Source organism: Ailuropoda melanoleuca, chromosome 15, assembly GCF_002007445.2.
Source record: "Ailuropoda melanoleuca isolate Jingjing chromosome 15, ASM200744v2, whole genome shotgun sequence".
Taxonomy (NCBI): domain Eukaryota; kingdom Metazoa; phylum Chordata; class Mammalia; order Carnivora; family Ursidae; genus Ailuropoda; species Ailuropoda melanoleuca.
This window is the reverse complement of record NC_048232.1, coordinates 68,204,448-68,229,918: the sequence shown is the minus strand read 5'-3', so window position 1 is coordinate 68,229,918 and position 25,471 is coordinate 68,204,448. Positions and strand designations below refer to the sequence as shown.

The following is a 25,471-nucleotide window of genomic DNA, read 5'->3' as shown; positions in this document are numbered from 1 at the left end:
GCTATCCACCAAATCCTCACTTAACTAACTGCAAACTGAGTGTTTGCAGTTACTTGATTGTGCCTGGTTTGACATTCCTTTGTTGCTATCACAAGTAAAAAGATAACCCTTTGGTCAGCTTTGGGTTCAAAACTTCCGTTTTGATTAGTAGCTCTGTGGCCTCTTGGAAATTACTTAATCCATTTGCACTTTAGTTTTCTTAGTGGCAAAATGAGAATTTTTTTTTTTAAGATTTTATTTATTTACTTGACAGAGATAGAGACAGCCAGCAAGAGAGGGAACACAAGCAGGGGGGAGTGGGAGAGGAAGAAGCAGGCTCCTAGCGGAGGAGCCTGATGTGGGGCTCAATCCCACAACACCAGGATCACGCCCTTAGTCGAAGGCAGACGCTTAACCGCTGTGCCACCCAGGCGCCCCGCAAAATGAGAATTTAATCTGCTTCCTAGAGATGAGCAAGTAGTGATGATAGTAAGCATTCTTATTTAGTTCCTAAAATAACTATTTAGCAACTATTTAAAAATTCCCTTTGTTTTATTGTTTTTGTTTTTTGAATAAAGCGATTGTCTTTTTTTTTTTTTTTAAGATTTTTTATTTATTTATGTGAGAGACAGCCAGCGAGAGAGGAACACAGCAGGGGAGTGGGAGAGGAAGAAGGAGGCTCCCAGCGGAGGAGCCTGATGTGGGACTCAATCCCAGAACGCTGGGATCACGCCCTGAGCCGAAGGCAGACGCTTAATGACTGCACCACCCAGGCGCCTCATAGCGATAGTCTTTTGTTTTGTTGTTAAGTGGAATATATCACTGTAGGTTTTTGATAGCTAACCTTTATCAATTAAAAACCGTCCCTTCTATTGTTAGGTTGCAAAGTTTTTGTTTTTTTAAATAATGAGTGGGCCCTGAATTTTTTTAAAGTTTAAATTTAATTAATTAACATATAATGTATTATTGGTGAGTGGGCACTGAATTTTATTGAATGGTTGTCCTGCATCTTTTGAGATGATTACATAGTTGAAATTATAAGGAGCAATATGTTAAAAAAGACACAGGATTATGAGTACATGATTTTTTGACCATAATAAAAATAACTCACAAAACCAGATGAAGCTTGAAAACAGAGTGTGTCATTTGCGATTAGAAAAAAAACTGCATAATTAATACAAAATAACTATGAGAATATTTAAATAACATTTTCTATGTTTGCCCCATTCATTTTACTCAGGACACAATTTCGAAATTCATAGACTCAGACACAACTGACTTAGTTTTTTTTAGAATTCTTAAAAATAAACAGAATATTTGCCGACTTAACCATTTTTAAGCATACAGTTCAGTAATGTTAAGTATATTCACCTTGTTGTGCAATACAGCTTCAAAACTGTCTTATCCTGTAAAGCTCTATTCCCGTTAAACAATTCCTCATTACTCCCTCCCCGCAGACATCCACTTTCTGTTTCTATGAAATTTGGCTACTTCAGATACCTCATATAAGTGGAATTACACAGTATTTGTCTTTTTGTGACTGGCTTACTTCACTTTGCACCATGTCCTCAGGTTTCATCCATGTAACAGGATTTCTGGACTTTTCAAGGTGAAATAATATTCCATTGTGTGAACATCACATTTTGTTTATTCATCTGTCAGTGGACATCTGGGTTTTAAAATTATTAAGTTTTTAATTTTAATTCCAGTATCGTTAACACAGTGTTGTGTTTGTTTCAGGTGTACAATATAGTGATTCAACAATTCTAAACTTTACTCAGTGTTCCTCGTTAAGTGTACTCTTTAATCCCATCCCTGTTCCCACCTCCCCTCCTGTAACCATCAGTTTGTTCTAGAGTCTGTTTCTTGGTTTGTCTTTTTCCTTTGTTCGTTTTGTTTCTTAAATTCCACACGTGTGAAATCATTTGTTGTCTTTCTGATTATTTCATTTAGCATTGTACTCTCTAGATCCATCCATGTTGTTGAAAATGGCAAGATTTCAGTCTTTTTTATGGCTGAACAATATTCCAATTTTTGTGTGTATATATACCTCATCTTCTTTATCCATTAATCTATGGACACTTGGGCTGCTTCCGTATCCTGGCTATTGTAAATAATGCTGCTATAAACATAGCACAAATCCTTTCAAATTAGTTTTTGTATTCTTCAGGTAAATACCCACTAGTGTGATATGGGATCATATGCTAGCTCTATTTTGAACTTTTTGAGGAACCTCCGTACTGTCTTCCACAGTGGCTGTACCAGTTTGCATTCCCAGCAACAGTGCATGAGGGTTCCTTTTTCTCCACATCTGCACCAACACTTGTTTTGCATAGTGTTTGTTTGATAGTGGTCATTCTGATGGGTATGAGCTATTATCTCATTAGATTTGCATTTTCTGTAATGAGTAGTGATACTGAGCTGCTTTTCATAGGCTTCCCGGCCATTTGTACATCTTCTTCGGAGAACTATCTATTCAAGCCCTTTGTTCATTTTTTAAAATTTTATTTCTTTCTTTGACAGAGAGAGCACAAGCAGGGGGAGCAGCAGAGGGAGAGGGAGAAGCAGACACCACTCTGAGCAGGGAGCCTGATGCAGGGCTCGATCCCAGGACTCTGGGATCATGACCTGAGCAGAAGGCAGTTGCTTAACCGACTGAGCCACCCAGGCGCCCCTGCTCATTTTTTAATTGGGCTACTTGGGGGTTTTTTGTTGCTGTCGAGTTGTAGGAGTTTTTAAAAACATATATTTTGGATACTAACTTATTAGATGTATGATTTGCAAATATTCTCTCCCATTCTCTAGGTTGCATTGAGTAGTACTGCTCATTCTTTGGGTGCACTTGTATTCATGTAAGTCATGTACGTCAGCTTGTTTCTCAAAGTTGTACCAACCTAGTCTCACTAGTAGCCCATGGATATTCCCATTATACTCCATATGCTGTTTTGGTGTAATGCCAATTTTTGGCAGGTTGGTGAATGTGTAATAGCTTCTGTGGTTTTGCTTTACATGAGCCTAATTACTTACCAATGAGGCCAAATACCATTTTATGTTTATTAGTGATATGTGCACTCCCTGTTAAAGTCTTTTGCTCCAAATTTTTGGCAAAAGATTGTCTTTTTATTTATTTGTAGGAATTCTTTATGTTCTGGATTGTCTTTTGTCACCTATATATGTCATAAATATTTTCTCTCATGTTCTGTTTTCTCTCTTTTTGAGGTCTTTTGATGAAATGAAGGTCTTGATTTTAATGTAGTCAAAATTATGTTTTTTTGTTTATGGTTAAAGTCCACATATATATAGGAAATTTGGGCATATTGCTTTGTGAAATGACTTTTGCCCATTTTTCTATTGGTTGCTTTTTTTTTTTTTTTTTGGTTTTGTTTTGTTTTTGAGAGAGAGAGAGAATCTTAAGCAGGCTCCATGCCCAGCACGGTGTCTGACAAGGGGCTCGATTTCAGGACCCTGAGATCATGACCTGAGCCGAAATCGAGAGTCAGCTGCTTAACTCACTGAGTCACACATGTGCCCTGGTTGCTTTTTTTTTTTTTAAATATAGATTTTTACAAATTCTTCACATATTCCAAATACGAGCCCTTTGTCAGACACACATATAGCAAATATCTTCTCTCACTCTTTGGCTTGCCTTTGCACCTCTTTAAATGATGTCTTTTGGTGAATAGAAGTTTTTAATTTTACTAGAGTTCAGTTCATCAATTATTTTATGGTTGGTGCTTTTTGTGTCTTATTTAAGAAAGCTTTACCTACTCAGAGTTCATAAAGATATTATTCTCCTATATTTTATTTCCTGTATTTAAAAAAAATCTTTATTGCTTTTTCTTTCCAATTTTAAGGATAATCCATCTGGAATTTTTATATGATTGTGAGGCAGGGATTAAGCTTAATTTTTTTTCATGTGATATTCAGTTGACCCACACCAAGACCATCCTTTCTGCACTACACAGCAATACAGTCTTCATCATCTACCAGGTGACTCTGTTCAACCTGTCTGTGAGCTCTCTTGGCTTATTTGTCCATTGTTGGTACAAAACCAGAGTCTAAATTTTCACAGCTTTGTATCAGGTCATGTTATTTAGCAGTGTTATTGTTCAGCTTTGTTCTTCTATAAAATTGCCATAGCTATTTTGTCATCTAAATTAGAATTGGCTAAATCAAAATTGTGTGTCAATTTTTGTATCAAAAATCTGCTGGGGTTTTGATTGGGATTACATCGAATCTGTGAGTTGGGGAAGAATTAACATCTCTATGTTAACTTTTGATCTATGAGCATGATATTTATTTGATTTCCTTTAACTTCTCTTAAAATTAGTAGTTTCCAATGAAAGGTCTTTCGCATTATTTGTTAGATTTACTTCCGTCTCTTTGATGCTTTTTGTATCGTAATAAGTGGCATTTTTTCAAAATTTCATTTTCTATTTTTTTTGGTTGTTTATGTACACCATACACAACTGATCTCAGTGCAATACCCTTATATTTGGAGGCCTTGGTAAATAAACCTATTAATTCTAATTATTTATCTGTAGGTTCTTTTGGTTTTTCTACATATACAATCATGTCATCTGTGAATACTGATAGTTTTATTCCTTTCCAGCTTTTCCTTTTTATTTATTCTGCCTTCTTGTTATTTAAGCACTCCAGTACCACGCTGAATAAAAATGCTGATGGTGTAGACTGCCTTACTCTTGATTTTAAATGTAAAGCTTTTAAAATAGTAGCAGGGTATGTTTGCTCTAATCACTGACGATACCTCACGAATGTTCAGTTGTATCTTTAGTATCATTCAGGTCAAAAAATTTTCTAGCAGGGGCGCCTGGGTGGCACAGCAGTTAAGCGTCTGCCTTCGGCTCAGGGCATGATCCCGGCGTTATGGGATCGGGCCCCACGTCAGGCTCCTCCGCTATGAGCCTGCTTCTTCCTCTCCCACTCCCCCTGCTTGTGTTCCCTCTCTCGCTGGCTGTCTCTATCTCTNTTAAAAAAAAAAAAAAAAAAAAAAAAAAAAAAAATCTTTAAAAAAAAATTTTTTTTCTAGCATGTATTGTATCCTTCTTTGATTCAGTTATTTGAAGGTGCAGTGTTTAATTCCCAATAACAGGTTTTCTTAATACTGTTCTTTATTGATTTCTAGCTCAAATGCACTGTCGTCAGAGAACATGCTGTAAAATATTTCAGTCTATTTATATTGGAGGTTTGAGAGCACCTGGGTGGCTCAGTTGGTTAAGCTGTCAGCTCAGGTCATGATCTCAGGGTCCTAGGATTGACGCATTGGGCTCCTTGCTCAGCAGGGAGTGTACTTCTACTCTCCCTCTGCCCCTTGCCTCGTGCTGTCTCAAATAAATAAATAATCTTAAAAAAATATATTTGGAGGTTTTGCTTTATGGCCCAGCATATGGTCAATTTTGATTAATGTTCCAGTTCCAGTTGAACATGTGATAGGCAGAATTTTGCCTACAAACACCTTCATCTTCCTGGTGTTGACTTGTGGATATGTTACATTATATGACAAAGGGACTTTGAAGATGTAATTATTAAAATAGATTATCCTCAATTATCCAAATGGGCCTACTATCATCACATGAGCCCTTAAAAGCAGAAGAGCAAGGCAGAAAGTCAAAATGTGAGGACTCTTCAGCCTTTGTCGGCTTGAAGATAGGGGCCAGGTGCAACGTGTAAGAAATTGAATTCCTCCACAATCTCGAAGGCATTTGGATGTGGATTCTTCTCGAGAGCCTCTCCTACTGAATCTTTGATTTTGGTGTTCTGAGACCCTAAGCAGCGAACTCAGCTGTGCCCAGACTTCTGACTCATGGAAACTGTGAAATAATAAATGGCTATTTTTTTCAAAATAATCTCTACATCCAGGGGTGCCTGGGTGGCTCAGTTGGTTAAACATCTGCCTTCAGCTCAGGTTGTGATCCCGGGGTCCTGGGATCGAGTCTCACATTGGGCTCCCTGCTCAGCAGGGAGTCTGCTTGTCCCTCTCCTTCTGCCCCCCGGCCCTGCTTGTGCTCTCTCTCAAGTTAATAAAATTTAAAAAAAGAAGATTATTTCCATTTTCTTCTAGAAGCTTGATTTAGCTTTCACATTTAGGTCAATGATCCATCACAAATTATTTTTTGTGCATAGGAGGAGTTAGGGGTTAATTTTTTCCTATTATATAGAAATCTTTCTCTGGCACTACTTTTTATTTTTTTAACTTGGCAATGCTTAGTTTGTTTTTACTGAACTAGCATAATGGGGGTGTAGGATCAGCCATATGAAATTCAGAAACAAAAATACACCGCATTTCTGGGTCTGTACTTATGAATATTTACAACTGCTCTAACAGAAGTGTTAAAAGGTTTTGCGATGTGCTAAACATAATACCATGTGGTTCTGTTGATGCTTGGGTGAGAAAAGTTTTTTCTGTATCTCAAATTCCACTGGGAAACTTCCTTCTAGGGATTTTTTTGTAGTTGACACACAATGTTACATTAGTTTCAGGTGTCCAACCCAAGTCTGTACGTATGCCATGCTAACTCAAGTGTAGCTACCATCTGTTATCATACAACACTATTACAATATCACTATATTCCCTATATTTGTTTTTAAAAAATCATCCCTTCATGGACGGAACTGCATGAACAAATTATGAATTAACTCATATATTTCTGCTTCAATTGCTATATCTGTATTACAGCATAATTATCATGTTACTCAAAATTATGTTACTCTTTCAGTTCCCTAGTTAATAACTTTGACTGGTTAATAATTTTTTTTAAAGTAATCTCTCTCCCCAACGTGGGGCTCAAAGTCACGACCCCAAGAGCAAGAGTCATGCTCTACCGAATGAGTCAGCCAAGCATCCGATTAATTAATTCTTTAAATTATTTCTGTTCAAATAACTGGTGTCATCTCTGCCTCCTGGTTAGAATCTGGCAGACTGACAAAGGGCTAGTATCCAGAACATTTAAGAATGATGAATTAATACAAAAGTTGTCACCAGTACATAAGCAGACCCTATAACCCAACAGACAGAAATACATATATACACACCAAAAGACACAAAAAGATGTTCGTAGCATTTTTTTGTTAATAGCCAAAACCTTGGAACAACACAAATGCCCATTAAAAGTTAAAAGGAAATAGGGACACCCAGATGGCTCAGTTAGTTAAGTGTCTGCCTTTGGCTCGAGTCATGATCCCAGAGTCCTGGGATCGAGTTCCGCATTGGGTTCCCTCTTCAGCGGGGAGTCTGCTTCTTCCTCCCTCTACCCCTCCCCTTTTACATGCTCTCACTCTCAAATATATAAATCTCTCTACATAAGAAAAGTTAAACATAAAAATAAAATATACTAAAAATACAACATAGCAATGACAATAAACAATCTACCACTACAAGTGAAAGCCACTCAAAGGAGTATATAAAATGTATGACTTTATTTACAAAGCAACAAAAGAAAAAAACCCATGTGCTATTAATGCAGTGGTTACTGCAGGTGGGGAGTTGTGGAGGGGTAGAAACTAGAAAGGAGTCTGGGAGATTGGTAATACTGTCTCTCAAACGGTGGGGCTATATAGTCTCATTTTAGGCACAAATCAAAATCCTTCCTTAACACACCGCCAACTCTTCAAACCACTGCCCTATTCTTAGAGCTGTCTATACTTCTGTCCCTGCCATAACACTGAAATTCTCACCAAAGTCATCTGATGGTAAATTTAGTAGACATCATTTCTCTCTCCACATTTACGCAGCAGAACTAGGGAGCACTCTTCTTAAAATGCTCTCTTCAGTGACACTGCATTCCCCTGGTCTCTACCTCATCCATTCCTTAAATACGGACATTCATCCTTAGCTCTTTCCCATTTCCAAATCTGTGGATGGTATTATATATTCCCATCACTTGGAATTTATAGATTTCTTATGGACTCCCAACTATTCCCAGTTTCTCTCCTAAGCTTCAGATCCTAACTGCCAACAGATGATCTCCATTTGGATTTATTCACATAGTATCTGAGTGCTTACTATGTGCTAAGTATTGTGTTAGGTGCTAGAATTTCTCATAGGGATATCGAATTCAATGTATTCAAACCCAAAGTCTATCTTCTTTCTCCCATATTTAGTCTTCCTTTAGAATTCTTTCAGTGACTGGCACTACCTTCCACTAGGCCAATGAAGACTTTTATGTAATTTTGTAGTTATCCCTCTCTGACCATCTTATTAATCAGTCTGTTGAACTTATCTCTGAAGGATAAATCTACTTATCTCCCCAGTCTCATTGCTGTTCATTTACATTTAATTTTGTAATGAATTTTTGGAATGATGAACAGATGAAAGCAAATAATGTTCACATGAACCCCAATCATCCCTTCCTCCTGGTACCCAATCTTTTATAGAACCTTCTCCATTTTAATAGTTACCAGTATCTGTAAGACCAATACATAAAGCAAAGTGATAGTGTGTCACTTCCAAGATTAGGTTATGTAAATGCTGTGTCTTCAGGGGCGCCTGGGTGGCACAGCGGTTGAGCGTCTGCCTTCGGCTCAGGGCGTGATCCCGGTGTTATGGGATCGAGCCCCCACATCAGGCTCCTCCGCTATGAGCCTGCTTCTTCCTCTCCTACTCCCCCTGCTTGTGTTCCCTCTCTCGCTGGCTGTGTCTATCTCTGTCAAATAAATAAATAAAATCTTTAAAAAAAAAAATGCTCTGTCTTCAACCATGGGTGAACTTTCTCTCTTGGACTGCTCTGGGAGAAGCCAGCTGCCACGTCATGAGGGGACTCAGGTAACCTATGACGTCTCTCCCCAATAGCTGCAGGAACTCAGTAAGGAACCTCAAAGGCCTACCAACTATACTGGGGGCTTGAATAAGATTCTGCCCTAGTCAAGCTTTTAGACGATACTGCAGCCCTGGCTGACAGTTTATCTACAAAGTCAAGAGACCTAGAGTCACAACCACACACACAGCCAAGTCACTCCCCGATTTCTGACCCATAGAAACAGCAATAATTAAGTTGCTAAGTCTTGATTACATACCAACAGATAACTTATTTCTTCTAATTAAACCATAGCTGTGATAAACTATCATTTCTGTTACTAGGACAAATAAAACAGGTATACTTTACACTGCCTCACAATTTCAAATTATGACAATCACAAGATCAGTATGTTAAATTCTCAGCTATAAAGTCCATAGTGGTCTAGGATATTAGTGTTTGATTAGAATTGTATTTTCATAATTTATTCCCAACAAGCTCTGACAAATTTTTGGTTCTTTGACTTAGAGGGTTAAACATTATTAATTTGTCTCAATAAGGTAAAGAAAATTGGCAACAATATTTAAATTGCTGAAAAACCTATATCGCTGTTAATGGAACAATTTTTTTTTAAAACTACTTCTCGTAAGAATGCCCAAGACAAGTTCAAAGATATTTCTAAAACTGCATCCTGCACTGCCGCAAATTATTCCTGGCCACAGACATCATCAAATAATATTTGTTCAAGTGGGTGGTAAAATTTTACAAGCAATTTCAAAACATCGTGAATATAGCATAAATGCCACCAAACGTCAACTAATGATTCTATACCAGAACACAATGGAATCAATCCGTTGGAGTCACCCTGTACTTAAGACTCGGGGTCTCCTCTGCTTCCTTCCCAAATCTTTGGTGGGAGGATGGAAGATCAATTCTGAAAAGCAGTCAGTGACTGCTAATTCAAGGTGACAGCCTGACCACATAGCCTCTTCCTGTTGAGACTCTATTACTGAAAAGGGAATATGTTTACCACAATGACAGAATGGGAGAGAAGTGAGATGTCAAAGACAATGTATTTCAAAAAACAGTATGAAGATGGAAAAGAGATTAAGAAACAGAAAATCCTTAACAAAAAAGGTAAGAATATGCAATGGGAAAAAGACAGTCTCTTCAACAAATGGTGCTGGGAAACTGGATAGCTACATAGAAAAGAATAAAACTGGACCACTTTCTTACATTGTATACAAAATAAACTCAAAATGGATTAAGAACCTAAATGTGAAACCTGAAACCATAAAAATCCTAGAAGAGGATTATTATTATTATCTGACATCAGCCATAGCAACATTTTTTCTAGAATGTCTCTTGAGGCAGGGGAAACAAAAGCAAAAATAAACTATTGGGAGTACAAAAAAAAAAGGCTTCTGCATAGCAAAGGAAACAATCAACAAAACTAAAAGACAACCTACTGAATGGAAGAAGATATTTGCCAATGACATATCCAATAACGGGTTAGTATCCAAAATAAAGAACTTATGCAACTAAATACCAAAAATTAAAGAAAATCCAATTAAAAATGGGCAGAAGACATGAACAGACATCTCTCCAAAGGAGACCTAGACAGCCAACAGATGCATGAAAATGTTTAAAAAGAGGAAATTAATCACTCATCAAAATGCAAATGCAAATCAAAACCACAATGAGATATCACTGCACACCTGCCAGAATGGTTAAATTAAAAATTCATTTAAGTATTGGCAAGGATGTGGAGGAAAAGGAACCCTCATGCACTGCTGGTGGGAATGCAACTGGTATAGCCACTGTGGAGAAAAGTATGGAAATTCTTCCAAAATTTAAAAATAGAACTACACTATGATCCAGTAATTCCACTACTGGGCATTTACCCAAAGAATAGGAAAACACTAATTTGAAAGGATATATGCACCCCATGTTTATTGAAGCATTATGGAAACAATCCAAGTGTCTGTCGATAGATGAATGGATAAAGATGTGGTGTATACATATACACAGGGGAATATTACTCCAATTATAGGAAAGAATGAAATCTTGCCATTTGTGACAATATGGATGGATCTAGAGTATAATGCTAAGTGAAATAAGTCAATCAAAGACAAATACCACATGTAGGTGCCTGGGTGGCTCAGTCAGTTATACGTCCAACTCTTGATCTTGGCTTAGGTCTTGATCTCACGGTTGTGAGTTTGAGAACAGCACAGCGCTCCACGCTAGGTGTGGAGCCTACTTAAAAAAAAAAAAAAAAAGACAAATACCATATGATTTCATTTATATGTGGAATTTGAGGAAAAAAACAAGTGAACAAAGACAAACCAAAAATTAGACTCTTACCTATGGAGAACAGATTAAGAGTACAATTATCTTTTTTTTTTCTTCAGATTTTATTTATTTGATGGAGAGAGAGACAGCCAGAGAGAGAGGGAACACAAGCAGGGGGAGTGGAAGAGGAAGAAGCAGGCTCCCAGCGGAAGAGCCTGATGTGGGGCTTGATCCCATAACACCGGGATCATGCCCTGAGCCGACGGAGGACNTTGATGGAGAGAGAGACAGCCAGAGAGAGAGGGAACACAAGCAGGGGGAGTGGAAGAGGAAGAAGCAGGCAGCGGAAGAGCCTGATGTGGGGCTTGATCCCATAACACCAGGATCATGCCCTGAGCCGACGGCAGATGCCCAACGACTGAGCCACCCAGGCGCCCCAAGAGTACACTTATCTTAATGAACACTGAATAATGTATAGAATTGTTGAATCACTACATTGTACAACTGAAACTAATATAACACTGTATGTTAACTATACTGGAATTAAAAAAAAGAAAACGAAACTTTATTAAAGAGGAAAATTAGGGTGTGCAAATAAAAATCAGGAAATAACGTATTTGAGAAAATTAATATAATCACAAGAATTATTTTGAAATCTTTGTTTCATTTATTATTTTTAAAGTTTGTGTTTATTTATTTATTTATTTATTGTAATCTCTACACCCAACATGGGGCTCTAGTTCACAACCTCAGTATCAAAGAGTCCCATGTTCCACCAGGTGAACCAGCCAGACGCCCCTGAAATCACTGTTTTAAATTTTTAAATTTAAGGAGAAAAAGTGATAGTATTTATGCATTTAAAAGTTGGTACATAATTCAAGATAGGACGGGGTGATACTGATCAAGGTATTTTAATGTACTATGATTATGCCGCCAAACTAAATAGAACTTTCAGCAAAATCTGGATTTTGAACAGAGATCCTATTATTTATAAAGAATACTTGGTCTTTAGTATAAACAATATTACACCATAATTATGTGATACATCACTACAACAGCAATCATATTACAATAAATGAATGTATCAAAATAACACGTACACATTAAATTTATACAATGTATTATGTCAAATTTATTAAAAAAAAAAAACCTTAAATGGCTACAGAGAAAGATTAAAACTAGAAGCGGATCTTAAAGAACCCCTAATGAAATTGGAACCTGGAGGCACCAACACTGGACGGAGAAAGGCTGAACAAGAGAACGGGTATAGAGTACACATGTGGGACACTGGTCTTTCATGTCCCTTCTGCCGTATCACACATATATAACCAGACCCATCATTTCCCAGCTGTGCAAACTTCAACAAGTTTCTTAACCCCTCTGAGCATTAATTTCCTTATTTGTAATAAGACAGTAAGAAAATACCTACTTCATAGGATTTTCTCAAGGATTAAGTCAGTCAATACATGTCAAGGGCCCAGAGCAGCATCTAACACATGGTAAGCATGCAATAAGCATGGTAAGCCTTTGCTGCTATGTGCTTCTAATTAATTACAGGATACGTATTACTTTAAGAACCACTAATTTAAATAAACTCACCTTTGGGGAACACATGAATGATGGAAAGAGAAAGCACATTCATCTTACGAACACCGTTCCATGATAATATACCTTGGCAACATCTTTGCTTAATCTCAAAGCAAGACTAACAATGAGTGTCAGAGATAAGTACTAAGACAGTAAAACTGGGGAAAAAAGGAAAGGGAGACTGAAAAAAGTATATTATATTGTACTATATTACTGTATTGTAGAATGGGAGAGGTGCCTTTGAAAGCTTTCCTCTATCATTATGAGTATAATGGCTGTACACTGCTTATCCATGAACAAACGAGGAACTGATTATGAAATGATTAGAAGCAAAACATAAAGGAGTAGACTGACATGAGAACTAAAACTCAACAATCCATACAAATCACCTAAGAAATGTCACTGGGTGTCTTATGATTTGTGCTATTTTGAAAGTATTTATTACAATGACAAAACTAGAGGTTAATTACATTTTTATTATTGAATTATATTGTAAAGTCTACATCTACAATTTAATCAGGAAGAAATGCTTTGCATTTACATCAAGGACACATTTATTCTAGTGGAATAAAACAGACACAGACAAAAGACAAAGTACACATTAAAAGAAAAAAAAAAGAATACATGTTTCAACTGGTCCTTTTTTTTTTTTTTTACAATTTTGGACCATACCTTTCTATTAGAAAATTGATCTTACATACATATAAGTTCAATTTATCTTCCCATATTTTTAAACATTAAATGTAGCTTCTTATAATTTCTAATAAAAAAGACAAGACTGAAAACTATATGGGAAGCAAAGTTTAAAAACAAGGAAAAAGTAGACTGCTATTACCGTACTGCAGAAAAGAGTAAAACGTGCCCCCTCTGTGGCTCATCTCAAAGAAACACTTTTACTCAGGCAAGCATTTCTGATCTAGGAGTAAGTTTCCCACTCCCCCATGGGACGAGACCTACAAAAGTTTCTGATCAATTGCAAAGTAAGTGAATAATGTCTACAAAATATTTCAAAGCTAAACATCAGAATACAGCTAATGAAATCAAAATTGCGTGCTGGTCTAAATATACATATTAAGTTTTTGCTTTTTAAAAAGTATCTTTTTATTTCAGATGATATTTAAAATAACATATTTTTAGTGTGCTTTATGGTCAAGGACTGTAAAGCTGAAATTCAAATGTGTAAGTTTAAATTTTTGTTTTACTTGATTCTACTAAAATTTCAATTACCTACTACTTTACTTAACCAAGTTATACATGAGGTAAGTTTTAGCTAAAAAATAAAATAAATCAACCACAAAGATAAGTTAACCATTTCAAGAGTATACAAAAATCATAATGCCCACTTCATATTCAGAGTTTATAAATTTATGTAATCACTACTTGGTATCTAAGAAAAGTTTATGTAATTTTAAAGTAAATACTTTTTGTACTTTTAAATCAAATTCTGTTGGAAAATATAGCCCCCCCCCCAAAAAAAACCTGGCAAATTTTGGTAACAGAAGACAATGAAAAAATGAATCCAAATGGAACCTCAGACCAGTGTTTAAAGTTTCTAACTTCTAAAACAGACACATACTCATTGAAAAAATATTTTGGTAGCAAACTGGATTGACAGAATAAATGTTTTGTTGTAAATAAAAAGTACAAGTTTCCAATTACAGCCTTATAGCTAGCGAAAGTTTCTAAAAACATGTACAGCCAGCTAACGATTCTCTAAAACATGTATATGTCGCACTGAAGATCCCTGCTAAAATACCAATAGCATTTAAATGGGTCTTACTGAAGTAGGACATTCATGATACTAGAAATCTTTTAAAAAGTCAGTACAATAGGACTACAATAATATTACTATTAATAAAAGTTACAGAAGAGATTATTGCTGTATGTTCCCCCATAAACACATCAAACCACCAGTGGCAGTTACAAAAAGTACAACCCAAGTTATTTTTTTCCTTACCAGATTTCATGTTTCACATATCTCTAAAGTTTTTATACAGCAGAGAATAATTCTTAAAATCTTTTCTGTAAGAATTCAAAGTATTTAAACATGTAGCTTCACATTATACTACCATGTTTCGCCCTTGTTTTCCAAATACACAAAAACAATATACATTTTTCTCAAAAGTGAAATAAGATGTCCACATTAAAAAAATAAAGCCTACAAAAAAGTTCCATAGCTAAAAAAGATTATTCATATGGCACGAAGTGATCTCCTATTAGTCCAAAGCCCAAAACATTTAAATGAAGTCCATTTATATAACCGGTTTGCTTTAGAATGGAATACTACATTTACTGAGGTGAAATCACATTATTTTTAGTTCTTGAGTCAACAAGTGTACATGTTTTTTATACATTATTAGAAAAAATAGGAGACCAAATTGAGTGTGCCAAAGAGATTTCATTCAGACGGATTTTCCAGAGTCATTAAGAAGAAAATGAATGAATGGATTTCCTTGGTTGGTTTCCATAGCTTGATAGACCAAAAACAAAAAAATGGCCACAACAACAAACAGCAAAATTTTTATCCACATGGGAATAGAGCGTCCCTTTTTCGTCTTTTCTGACTTGACATCTGCCAAGGGAACATACTTAGGAATATATTTAGATGAAAAAGATTCCTCCATCCTGAAATCACTGAGTTCTAATGGCCGGCCTGCAGCCCCTTTGATTGGTCTGCGGCAACTAGCACTGTTGGGAGTGAAAACGGGGAAAAAAAATTTAGATAAAAGTTATGATTTCAATATATAATGTAAAATATAACATGTCATTACCACTCCTAATTTCAAACACATTCCTTGAGATAATAGTAGAAAATTGTCACATGTAAATAGTAAGGTCAGCCAGCCTATTTAAAATCTCTACACATTTGTCATTTAAAATGTTGGATGCTCATTCTATTAGAAAATAATATTCAGAACATTGATAAATATTCACTAAACTTGTCTTCTTTTCAGGGCCAGTATATTTAGGAAACAGGATGAAAAAAATAAGGTAGTTTGGTCATGACTCTTTCAGTCAGGAAACAATTCAGCTGTCACCTAAACAGTCTTTTCAATTAGAAAAGGGAACCCTTCAGGGAAAACAAGTATTTCCTTCTCATTATGTTTTTGTTTAGAGAAAAATAAGAATTAGATAGCAGGCAAATTATTTATTTATAACATTTCAACTTATCAAAGTTAACTCTGAATCTGACTCAACTTTCAAGAATATGAACTAGTGACTTAGAAGAATTAAACTGCTCTCAAAAGAACAGTTTAATTCTGAGAACACATTAAAATTCTTATTATATGCTAAGTACACTTCAATTAAAAATTAAAAAATTAAAATTCCTGTATACGCCTATTGACTAATCATGTTGTACATACTAAACAGATACAATTTTCACGTGTCAATTACACCTTAATAAAAGTGGGAATAAATAAGTAAATAAATAAAAAGCCCTAGTAGAATACACTAATTCTCGTTTTAATGTATCTGAATACCTAATTCCTGTTGGTGTAGATGCTTCAAAGGGAAACATTTCCTTAAGAATATCCCTTTCTATTCTTCTTTCTTCTGTTTTTTCTCCCACCTAATAAGAAACAAACAACCACAAGTTAACATTTAGTATAAATGTGCAATTAAAACATAATTTTAAAAAGAATCTGCCCCAACTTTTACCACTGCCCTTTCTAAATTCATCATTACCAAAAAGTATCCATACACTTCCAAAGCTCTCTTCCAATTTCCTCAATGTGGAGATACGTTAATGTGGTAATGGGGTCAGGGGGATTGCCACACATTCAAGCAAGTTTAAGAAACCCCTCCCAAAACTAAAATTCAGTACAGCAAATATGGCAGAAAAAGTTCCCCCACTGGATTTTCCCATGCTTTTCATTAATATCAAGAATACACTGTTTCTTCTGTTAAGAATTTTGTCAATAAAATGATGAAATATGGAAGATATCAAATTAACATGGATCTTTAACAAATTTTAGTTTATCTTTTAACTACAGAGTTAATTCAATCTTCCTAACTTAAAAAACCAAAAAATGATTTTTTAAACAACTCTGATTGTTTTGCTGTTTACCATTATGCTCAGATCAAAACAACCTTTGGTAAAAATTCATTAAAATTATAATGCATCATGCAGTTAGTACTTTAAAGCTTAATTATACAGGAGTTAAGTCAAGCATCATACAAAGTCACATTAAAGTCCCATTATTTGACCTTTTGGTCAAAGACTGTACAGCCTCCCCAAAAGCCCAGTAACACTTTCAACCCACAAAGAGAACATATTAGAAGCAGCACACAAATAAATACTCCCTTGAAAAGCGGAACTTAAGAGGCACACAGTAGCAAGCAGATAGTATTAGCATATCACATACTACATTAGTTACTTTCAACTGTCACTAATAAAAGTATGTCTTTAAAATAATACACATACACACACACACCCCACCCAGTTAAGAAAGCTCTGCTCCCTCCCACTGCAAAAAACAAATATAAAAAATTTCCTCTTTAAAAGATCAATGATAGCATCGATCTAAATTTTATGCATTTACTTCAGCTCTTGTCAATGGTTTCTTTGGTGTTCTTCTGGGTATGTCTGAGAATTCAGTGATTGGCAGAATAGGAGCTGCATGCTTGAAATTTCCAGTCACCCTATTGACAACCTGCCAAGATTCAAATTATTCAGACTCAGAATTATCCAAACATAACAAAGACATGTAAAAAGAAAAAAAGATACTCTATTTCTATAATATTTGAAAACTTTCCCTTAATAAAAATATAGGCAAAAGAACCTGGAAATGAACATATTCAGTGCTTCTCATGTGAAGCCTTAGCAACTCTTTAAATATTTTAGCAAAAAAGTTTCCTTAGAATACTCAGAAGTAGGATTCTTGTACAAATTTATATATGTAAATTGGCTACATTGAAAAATTCTAAAATTCAGAATTATATGGGGAAAATGAGTTTAAAATATAATGTTTAAAACGTAAGTTTGAGATCTGCCAAAATTTACCACCTCCCCAATTCTAGTTAAAGGGTAATTTACAAAGAACACCACTTGTATAGTTTATGAAACATATTTACTAAGGTTTCGTTGCTTGAAGCCATTATAGTTTCAGCTATGGGAGTACTCTCTGAAATTATTGCACCATCTATACGAAAATGTTCTGAAGTTTCCACCTGTTAGTTTGAAAACAAAACAAAAACAATAAATATAAAATAACCACTAAAACCCTACCAATCTGAAAACCCAATTCTAAGCAATAAGCCTTGCATCACCCTTTTCCTTGGAGTTCTTCTTGACCCTCTTGTGGATTCCCTAGTTAATGCCTGCAGAGGTCCGCCTTTTGAAGATCCACTGGTCCATTCAGTCTCAGTTATTCCAGCTTGAGAATAGCTCTATTCAAGCATCGACACATTAAAAAAGTCATATTCTAACATTAAACACCTTAATAATGGCCATTAGCTAGCACACCAGAAGTCACGAAAAATCTCCAAATGCCAGCATTTGCAAACAATGCCATGCCCTCAAAGTATTTCTTAAATGTATTGACTGAACCAGTAGGCAGGCATCGGAAAACACTTAAACTATGGTAAAATACACAGGAGCTCACAAATTGTAATAAAAGCAAGAAGAAAAAAAGGACATAATTTATCACCAGCTCCTTCTGTGACTTGCTGTTTGCTATTTGGCTCTCGTATCACAACTGCATCTCTTTGGCTGTCTAAACAAAAAGCAGGCTGATCATGACTTATAAGAAAGTCATTTATTATAACAAGTCAGTTTCCTTTAAAAACAAAATTTTATGATTGTTAGCACAAATTAAATGTTATCCTTTTCAAGTAGTTATGATTATTTAAATAGGTTCAGTTTAAATTATAATCTACACACAGCTATCTGAACTTAAAAGTTCCCAGGTGTCAACCTTTTCTTAGAAATAAACATTGAGCAACAAAAACCTGATGGTCACCTCTCTCACAAACAGGTGAGCCTATAACGTCAATGCCAAAGCCAAGTGCTTACCCACTCCTCACTACAAAAGGATAGAAATAGTGATGGGTCACTGGTATCTTCCAGTCCCAGATTCCTGTCTCCCTGAAAAGGCAACTGATTTTTCCTCATTTAAAAAAAAAAAAATTTAGTAGCTCTTACATAATTGTTTGAAAACCACTAGACTAGTACTTCTCAAACTGTAATATGCATTATCAATCACCTGGAGCTTTTGTTAAAATACAGATTCTGATTCAGCAGCTCTGGGGTAGGGCCTGAGATTCTCCATTCCAAGTAGCAAGTTATCACCAGAAAAATTAGCCAGAGACTATCCACCAATGATTAGTATTATACTAGAGTGTGCATATATTGTCACTTCTGCTTTCAAGCTAATATTTTATCTAAATAACTGATCTTTTTGTATTCAAGTGAGTGCCTATTAATTTTAATACATATTTATTTTACTCTTACCCTGGGACAAGAGTGCTTATCCAATAAGAATGCTTATTTCACAGGAAACATTACTACCAGAACCCCACAAGGTACAAACATGGTCTCATATCTAATTTTGTATTTACCTATATCTGGGATTAACACTATAAGAGTTTCTCTTCAACTCACAATTGGAAACTCTGGGTTCCTTTTCCTTCTATCTATTAAGAAATATTTGCTGAATGCAAATTTAAGGTTAGTCAAAAGACAAATCTGTTAAGCTACATACAAATATGACAAATGTTCATTAATAATTAAATTCCTGATTATTTGAATAGAAAGGAACAACAGTTTTAATCTGAGGTTCTCAATCCTGGCAGCACAACAGCAACTGGGGAGCTTCTGAGAAATATCAAATGCCTGCAACCCTACCTTAGTCCAATTAAGTCAGAATCTCTTCTAGAAGGGCCTTGGGCATAGTTAATTTTTACAATTCCTGAGGGGATTCTAAAGTGCAGTCAGGGTTGAGAACACCTGGTTTAAGATATTATAACTGAATTGTGATGCATCTCAAAGTCAAGTATTTTCTTTTCTTTTTTTTTAAAGATTTTATTTATTTATTTGACAGAGATAGAGACAGCCAGTGAGAGAGGGAACACAAGCCAGGGGGAGTGGGAGAGGAAGAAGCAGGCTCATAGCAGAGGAGCCTGATGTGGGGCGAACCCATAACGCCGGGATCACGCCCTGAGCCGAAGGCAGACGCTTAACCGCTGTGCCACCCAGGCGCCCCAAAGTCAAGTATTTTCTTAAAACTACTTTCAATTCTGCTTCCTCTTTCATAGTTAATTGCTCAGCCAGTAAAATTAATTAGAAACAGTATTTTAAAAATATTCTGGTTTGACAGTATATCTGGTATTTTTAGTGTATACTAAGTATTTTAAAACACTTCAAAGAATTAAAAACTACATTTCTTTTTTTAAAAAGATTTTACTTATTTGAGAGAGAGAGAGAGTGTGCGCAAGAAGGGGGCAGAACGAGAGGGAGAAGCAGACTCCCTGCTGAGGAAGACCCTGGGATCATGACTTGAGCTGAAGACACACGCCAAACCGAGCCACCCAGGCATTCCTAAAAACTACATTTCTTTCTTTCTTTTTTTTAAAGATGTTATTTATTTGAGAGAGAGAACACGAGCAAGAGAGAGCACAAGCAGGGGGAGCAGCAGAGGGACAGGGGGAACCAGGCTCCCCACTGAGCAGGGAGCCCAATGAGGGGCTTGATCCCAGGACCCTAGGATCATGACCTGAGTTGAAGGCAGACACTTAACCGGCTGAGCCACCCAGACACCCCTATATTTCTTGAAAGGGGAATAAAACTGATATAATATAAAGACCAGATATTTTATCTCTGTCCATGAAGGTGGGGGTGAGGGGAAATATTGCTCTTCCTTAAAACTGGTTATCTACCAAATTCCAGGATTTTCCATTTGTTGTATTTTGAACTGAAATAATCATCAAAAATTTTACCAACATCTACTGAAACTATTATGGTTAATAAAAAAATAACATTAACATTTCTATTAGTCATGTTCGACATTAAAGTCAAGTTCCATTTAAAGATTCTTTTATTTTCTTCTGTGGAAGGAAATACAAAAAACACACTGGGTGCCTGTGGGAATAGCTGGGAAGGGGCAGGAAAGAAACTTTTCACTATAAATCATTTATACTTCCTTTTGTCCAGGTTTACTAAATTCTCTGATTAAGAACTGTCGACTAGTTTCATTAGTTCTTTCACAATTATCTAATTCAGAAATAATCATCTTCACAGAAAACTGACAACTCTTCACACACCAGAAAAGATATTTTGAAGATTTTTTTCTACCAGACTCCACTATAAACAAGTGAAAATTATTGACTGAAAGAAATTCCTTGCTATGTAAAATTAGTAATTAATGTGATTGCTATCTACTCTGTGTCCAAAATTCTAATCACAGCGCCATCTATTTTCAGCAAGATGTTCTGCAGCAACTCCTTAATTTATTAGGAAGCCAACAGAAGAAACAAAAACCTTCTCGCATTGCCTTTCAATAAGCTATCAGGCAAAAAAAGACAGTAGGCAGTTGAGGCATAAGAGAATGCAGGAACTGCCCTATTAAAGGAGGCTATAGACCTGTCAGTAAAAACACAAGTTCTAAACAAAAAGTTTACACAAAACTAAGTTATAAAAAAAAATAGTATAATTAAAAGCCACCTCACTCTGAAGAACTACCAATTTAGTAATCTGGTTAACTCATATTAATTTTTTCCCGCCAAAAAGTGTCCTATTCCTCCATTAGAGAAATGTACTTTCATACATTGCTGGTGGGAATGCAAAATGCTTCAACTCTAATGCAGGGGATTGGATAACATCTAGCAAAATTACCCAGTAATTTCAGTTCTAGATTTCCCCAAGATAAATCGGCTAAAATATGAAATGATACATGTAAAGGGCTGTTCATCAATTCATCTTTGCATTATCTAAACAGTATAACTGAAAATAATCAAACTATCCACCAAAAGGAAAGTAGCTGAATAAAACACAGTACATCCATAAAATGCAATGACACGAGGTGGTACAGAGAAATGAGGAAGATGGCTATACTGTATTCTGATATGGAGTGACCTCCTTGTTTAGATTACCAGAAAGGGAGAAATGTACAAAGTTCACTGCCTTTTATGTAAGGAGGGGAGCAAAAATAAGTGTACAAATCTATGTATTTACTTATTGTTTTCAAAAAGAAAATATTAACCCAAACTTAATACAAACAGTTACTATAAATGGAAGGAACAAAGATAAAAAGCAGATTTCTGACTCCATCTTATTTTGCCTAAATAAAACTATATACATATTCTCAATAATTAAAAAAGTTATGAAAGGAAAAAAATTCACTGAAGTGATTTTAAGCACAGTATTTTGATTTTGTGCTCAAAAGACAAGAAAAACTGCAAAAAACCCCCCAAACTGCCATTTAGCAGCCTTACGATTAGGAGTACTGTATTATTTAGAAACATCTATATAGTGATAACTATAAAAGTCACATTACTTTAAGAACCAAGATATTCAGCATAAAAGAGATAAAGGTAGGACACCCAGAAGTTAAGTAGCTTGCATTCATAAATTTGATGAACTCATGATTTTCCCTTTCTAAAAAATAAGTACTCCTAGCTCTACTTAGTAAAAATGCCTAGAAGCAATGACAACCTAGCAGAAATGCATAACCCAGGACTCTGACTGTAGGTAGCCTCCAAATAATATTTTCAATGCAAAGGATTAGGGTTCTGGGAAAATGGCTGATGTGGTAAAAGGCAGGCAATATACACAGGCCTGGGACATCTTACTGTGGCAGAAAACAAGAAACTATCAAAGACAAACAGGTCAATAAAACGACACAGGAACCAACACAGAATGACACAGGAACCCAATGGCTAAAGATGGCACAATTTGAAAAATGGAAGAAGAATGATGAGTGTAACTGATCATAAATTAAATATATAAAAACCATATTAGTTAAAAAAGATTTTATTGATCACCTTTCAAAGTCACTAGGCTTTAACTTGAAAGTGGGCAAATTATGCTGGCTCTCCCGTGTGAATTTTATTTCAAGGTAACTATGCAGGTCATGAGGGAAAAGTTCTTTATAAAAGAATTCCAGTTGTAACGGAATGAGAGAATGAGAAAAATCACTACCTTACGACCTCAAACAAAATAGTGGATCTAAGCAATAATCATAAATGGCGGTCATTTACATCACCATTAAATGAAAGGGTGATGCGGAACTTTAAAACGGATGGATCATGCTTTCGATATCTGAACCTATTACTAATTTAGCATCATTTGCCTCCTGAAATGATGCAATATGAAAGCCAGGACACCATTTATGAAGTATTCGTGTCAAAGAAACTGAACCTGAATCTAACCATAGATCTAACCTTCCTCTAGGTCTATGCTGTTCAATATGGTAACTACTAGCCACATGTGGCTATTTAAATTTAAGTAACATTAAAATTTTAGTTTCTCTACCACACAAGCCACATTCTAAGTATTCAATAGCCACATGTGGCTAATGGCTACCACAATGGACAGGAGATATAAAAAACATTTCCATCGTCACAGAAAGGTCTACTACATAGTTCTACCACAGGTCTAACTCCAGTCTACAGAAAATACAGATTTAAATGACGCTTGAAGAAGCAATCTGCCAAATCCAGAATGTGGGAAATTCTGGAGAGAAGTGACCTGGTTTCTTCACCAAATTAATGGAGGGGAAACTTACAGTGGAGATAGCTACGGGCTTATGAGATAAAAACAAAAAAAATACCAAACAGTATGTATAGTTTGCTTAGATCCTGATTTGAGTACTTTAATCATAAAAGAGGTATTTCTGAAACTGGAGAAATTTGAACAGATTAGACATGATAGAATTATTAATTTTATTAGGTGTGATAGTAGCACTATTATTATATATGTTTATATGAAACAGCTCCTATCTTTTACAGATATAACTGAAATACTGACATTTTAATGCGTGAAATGATGTCAAAGATTCACTTTAATATATTCCCCAGCAAAAAGCAAAATAACAAAACCAAAAGGAACTTAAAAAGCTGGAGGGTATGGGTGAAGATGAAACAAAACTAGTAAAATGTTTAAACTTGTGAGGCTCTGTGACTAAGGGTCACTAAACTCTTCCCTCTGATTTTCTTGATGTTTTAAATTTTGTGTAAGGCCATCATCATCTCCAAAATCTACCATTTATTTTGTCCCTCAGTTTGGATTCCCCAACTCAATTAATAACATCTTTAATATCATCCTTCATCCCATCTTTAGCCCATTATCTGACCAGTCCAGCATTCTTGATGGCACTATACCATCCTGCTTTCATACTGTGGACTAAAATTCTCCATACTTGTCTATTTCATTGTCCTTCGCAGGATTTTCCTAGTTTCTCTTGCTCTATTATTTCCTTATTCTTCAGTATGACCCTGTAGCTCTTCCCTAGTAATACTAGATTAAAGGGCAATATCTTTATTCCAGTATTTGGTTCTATATCAAACAAAATCTTTCACTGAGTGCTCTATACATTCTCCATAATCATCAAGTTTATTTCTAACAAATAATTCTGAAATTCAACTTATTAAGTACATCAAACCAAGACAGACATGGCTTAAGAAATCAGGAACTTCCTCTAAGGATGTTAAAATGACAAAGAGAAGATGGAAAAGATAAATAACCAAAAAGACAAACCTTTCCAGCTAGACAAAATAAGGGTAAGGAAAATGACTCCAGGGGTAGCTATCTTGTAAAGGTCAGCTAATCAATGCTACATTAGTCAATAATTTGTTCTCTGTGAATTAGTTAATTTATACCTGTGCTTATTAGTTCTCCCTTAGTTTCCTACATTTTCCTTTCGAAAAACTGTATCCTGCCTCACCCACAATGAAAAAGATAAATTTTCACCTCAGATAAGGAAATAAAAGTGTGGTCTTAGGAACAGACTAGCTTCAGAGTTGAGGAAAAGCCACAGAAGATAAGCAAAAGTAAAAGCGAAGTTAGAAATCTAGACAAAGATTAAATATGAAATCCTCTCCTTCCTTTAAGAAAAAATATGCTTAGGCATTTATTTCAACCTTTTAAAATATTTCCCTTAAAAGGCAGTATGACTGGCTTTGAACCATGCTTAGCACAGAATCAAACACATATGAGACATTAAACACTTGCTTTTGCAGTAAGCACAGGTTACACTACTGACAAAAAACATGAAGTTTAGATTCCTAATGCCATTTAATGAACAATGGAATGAACACTTGACTGAGTACGCTGGAATTTAACCAAAGGCTAGGACACAAGCAAATTAGTGTTGTCAGATTACTTATACCTGAACACAGTGATCATAAAACTAAAGATACCTGATTGTGTTNTTATATGGGGAAAATGAGTTTAAAATATAATGTTTAAAACGTAAGTTTGAGATCTGCCAAAATTTACCACCTCCCCAATTCTAGTTAAAGGGTAATTTACAAAGAACACCACTTGTATAGTTTATGAAACATATTTACTAAGGTTTCGTTGCTTGAAGCCATTATAGTTTCAGCTATGGGAGTACTCTCTGAAATTACTGGACCATCTATACGAAAATGTTCTGAAGTTTCCACCCTTTTCCTTGGAGTTCTTCTTGACCCTCTTGTAGATTCCCTAGTTAATGCCTGCAGAGGTCCGCCTTTTGAAGATCCACTTGTCCATTCAGTCTCAGTTATTCCAGCTTGAGAATAGCTCTGATTGTGCNCAGTGATCATAAAACTAAAGATACCTGATTGTGTTCAACTCTTCTTTGCTTGAGTGTTACTGGAGTCTTTGCTCTGCCCTTTAGTGGTTCTCTCTTCTCAAGCTTGAGCTCTATTTTAGAGTC

General features: G+C 35.6%; 1 protein-coding gene across 4 annotated transcripts in view; it reads right to left on the bottom strand.

The window, feature by feature from the left end:
• Positions 1 to 11,919: 11,919 nt before the first annotated feature.
• Positions 11,920 to 25,471, bottom strand: part of TMPO (thymopoietin) — a 29,157-nt gene continuing 15,605 nt past the window's right edge. Inside the window, exons 4-8 of one of the 4 annotated variants that reach the window (XM_034644474.1) lie at positions 25,373 to 25,470; positions 25,122 to 25,337; positions 17,159 to 17,269; positions 16,097 to 16,185; positions 11,920 to 15,302 (exon numbers count right to left, since the gene is read on the bottom strand). In XM_034644474.1, the coding sequence (XP_034500365.1) occupies positions 15,017 to 15,302; positions 16,097 to 16,185; positions 17,159 to 17,269; positions 25,122 to 25,337; positions 25,373 to 25,470 (800 nt within the window). In that variant the 3' untranslated portion in view covers positions 11,920 to 15,016. Of the gene's footprint in view, positions 15,303 to 16,096; positions 16,186 to 17,158; positions 17,270 to 17,690; positions 17,787 to 25,121; positions 25,338 to 25,372; position 25,471 lie in introns of all 4 variants that reach the window. The other 3 variants (XM_034644475.1, XM_034644472.1, XM_034644473.1) reach the window with 3 other exon arrangements.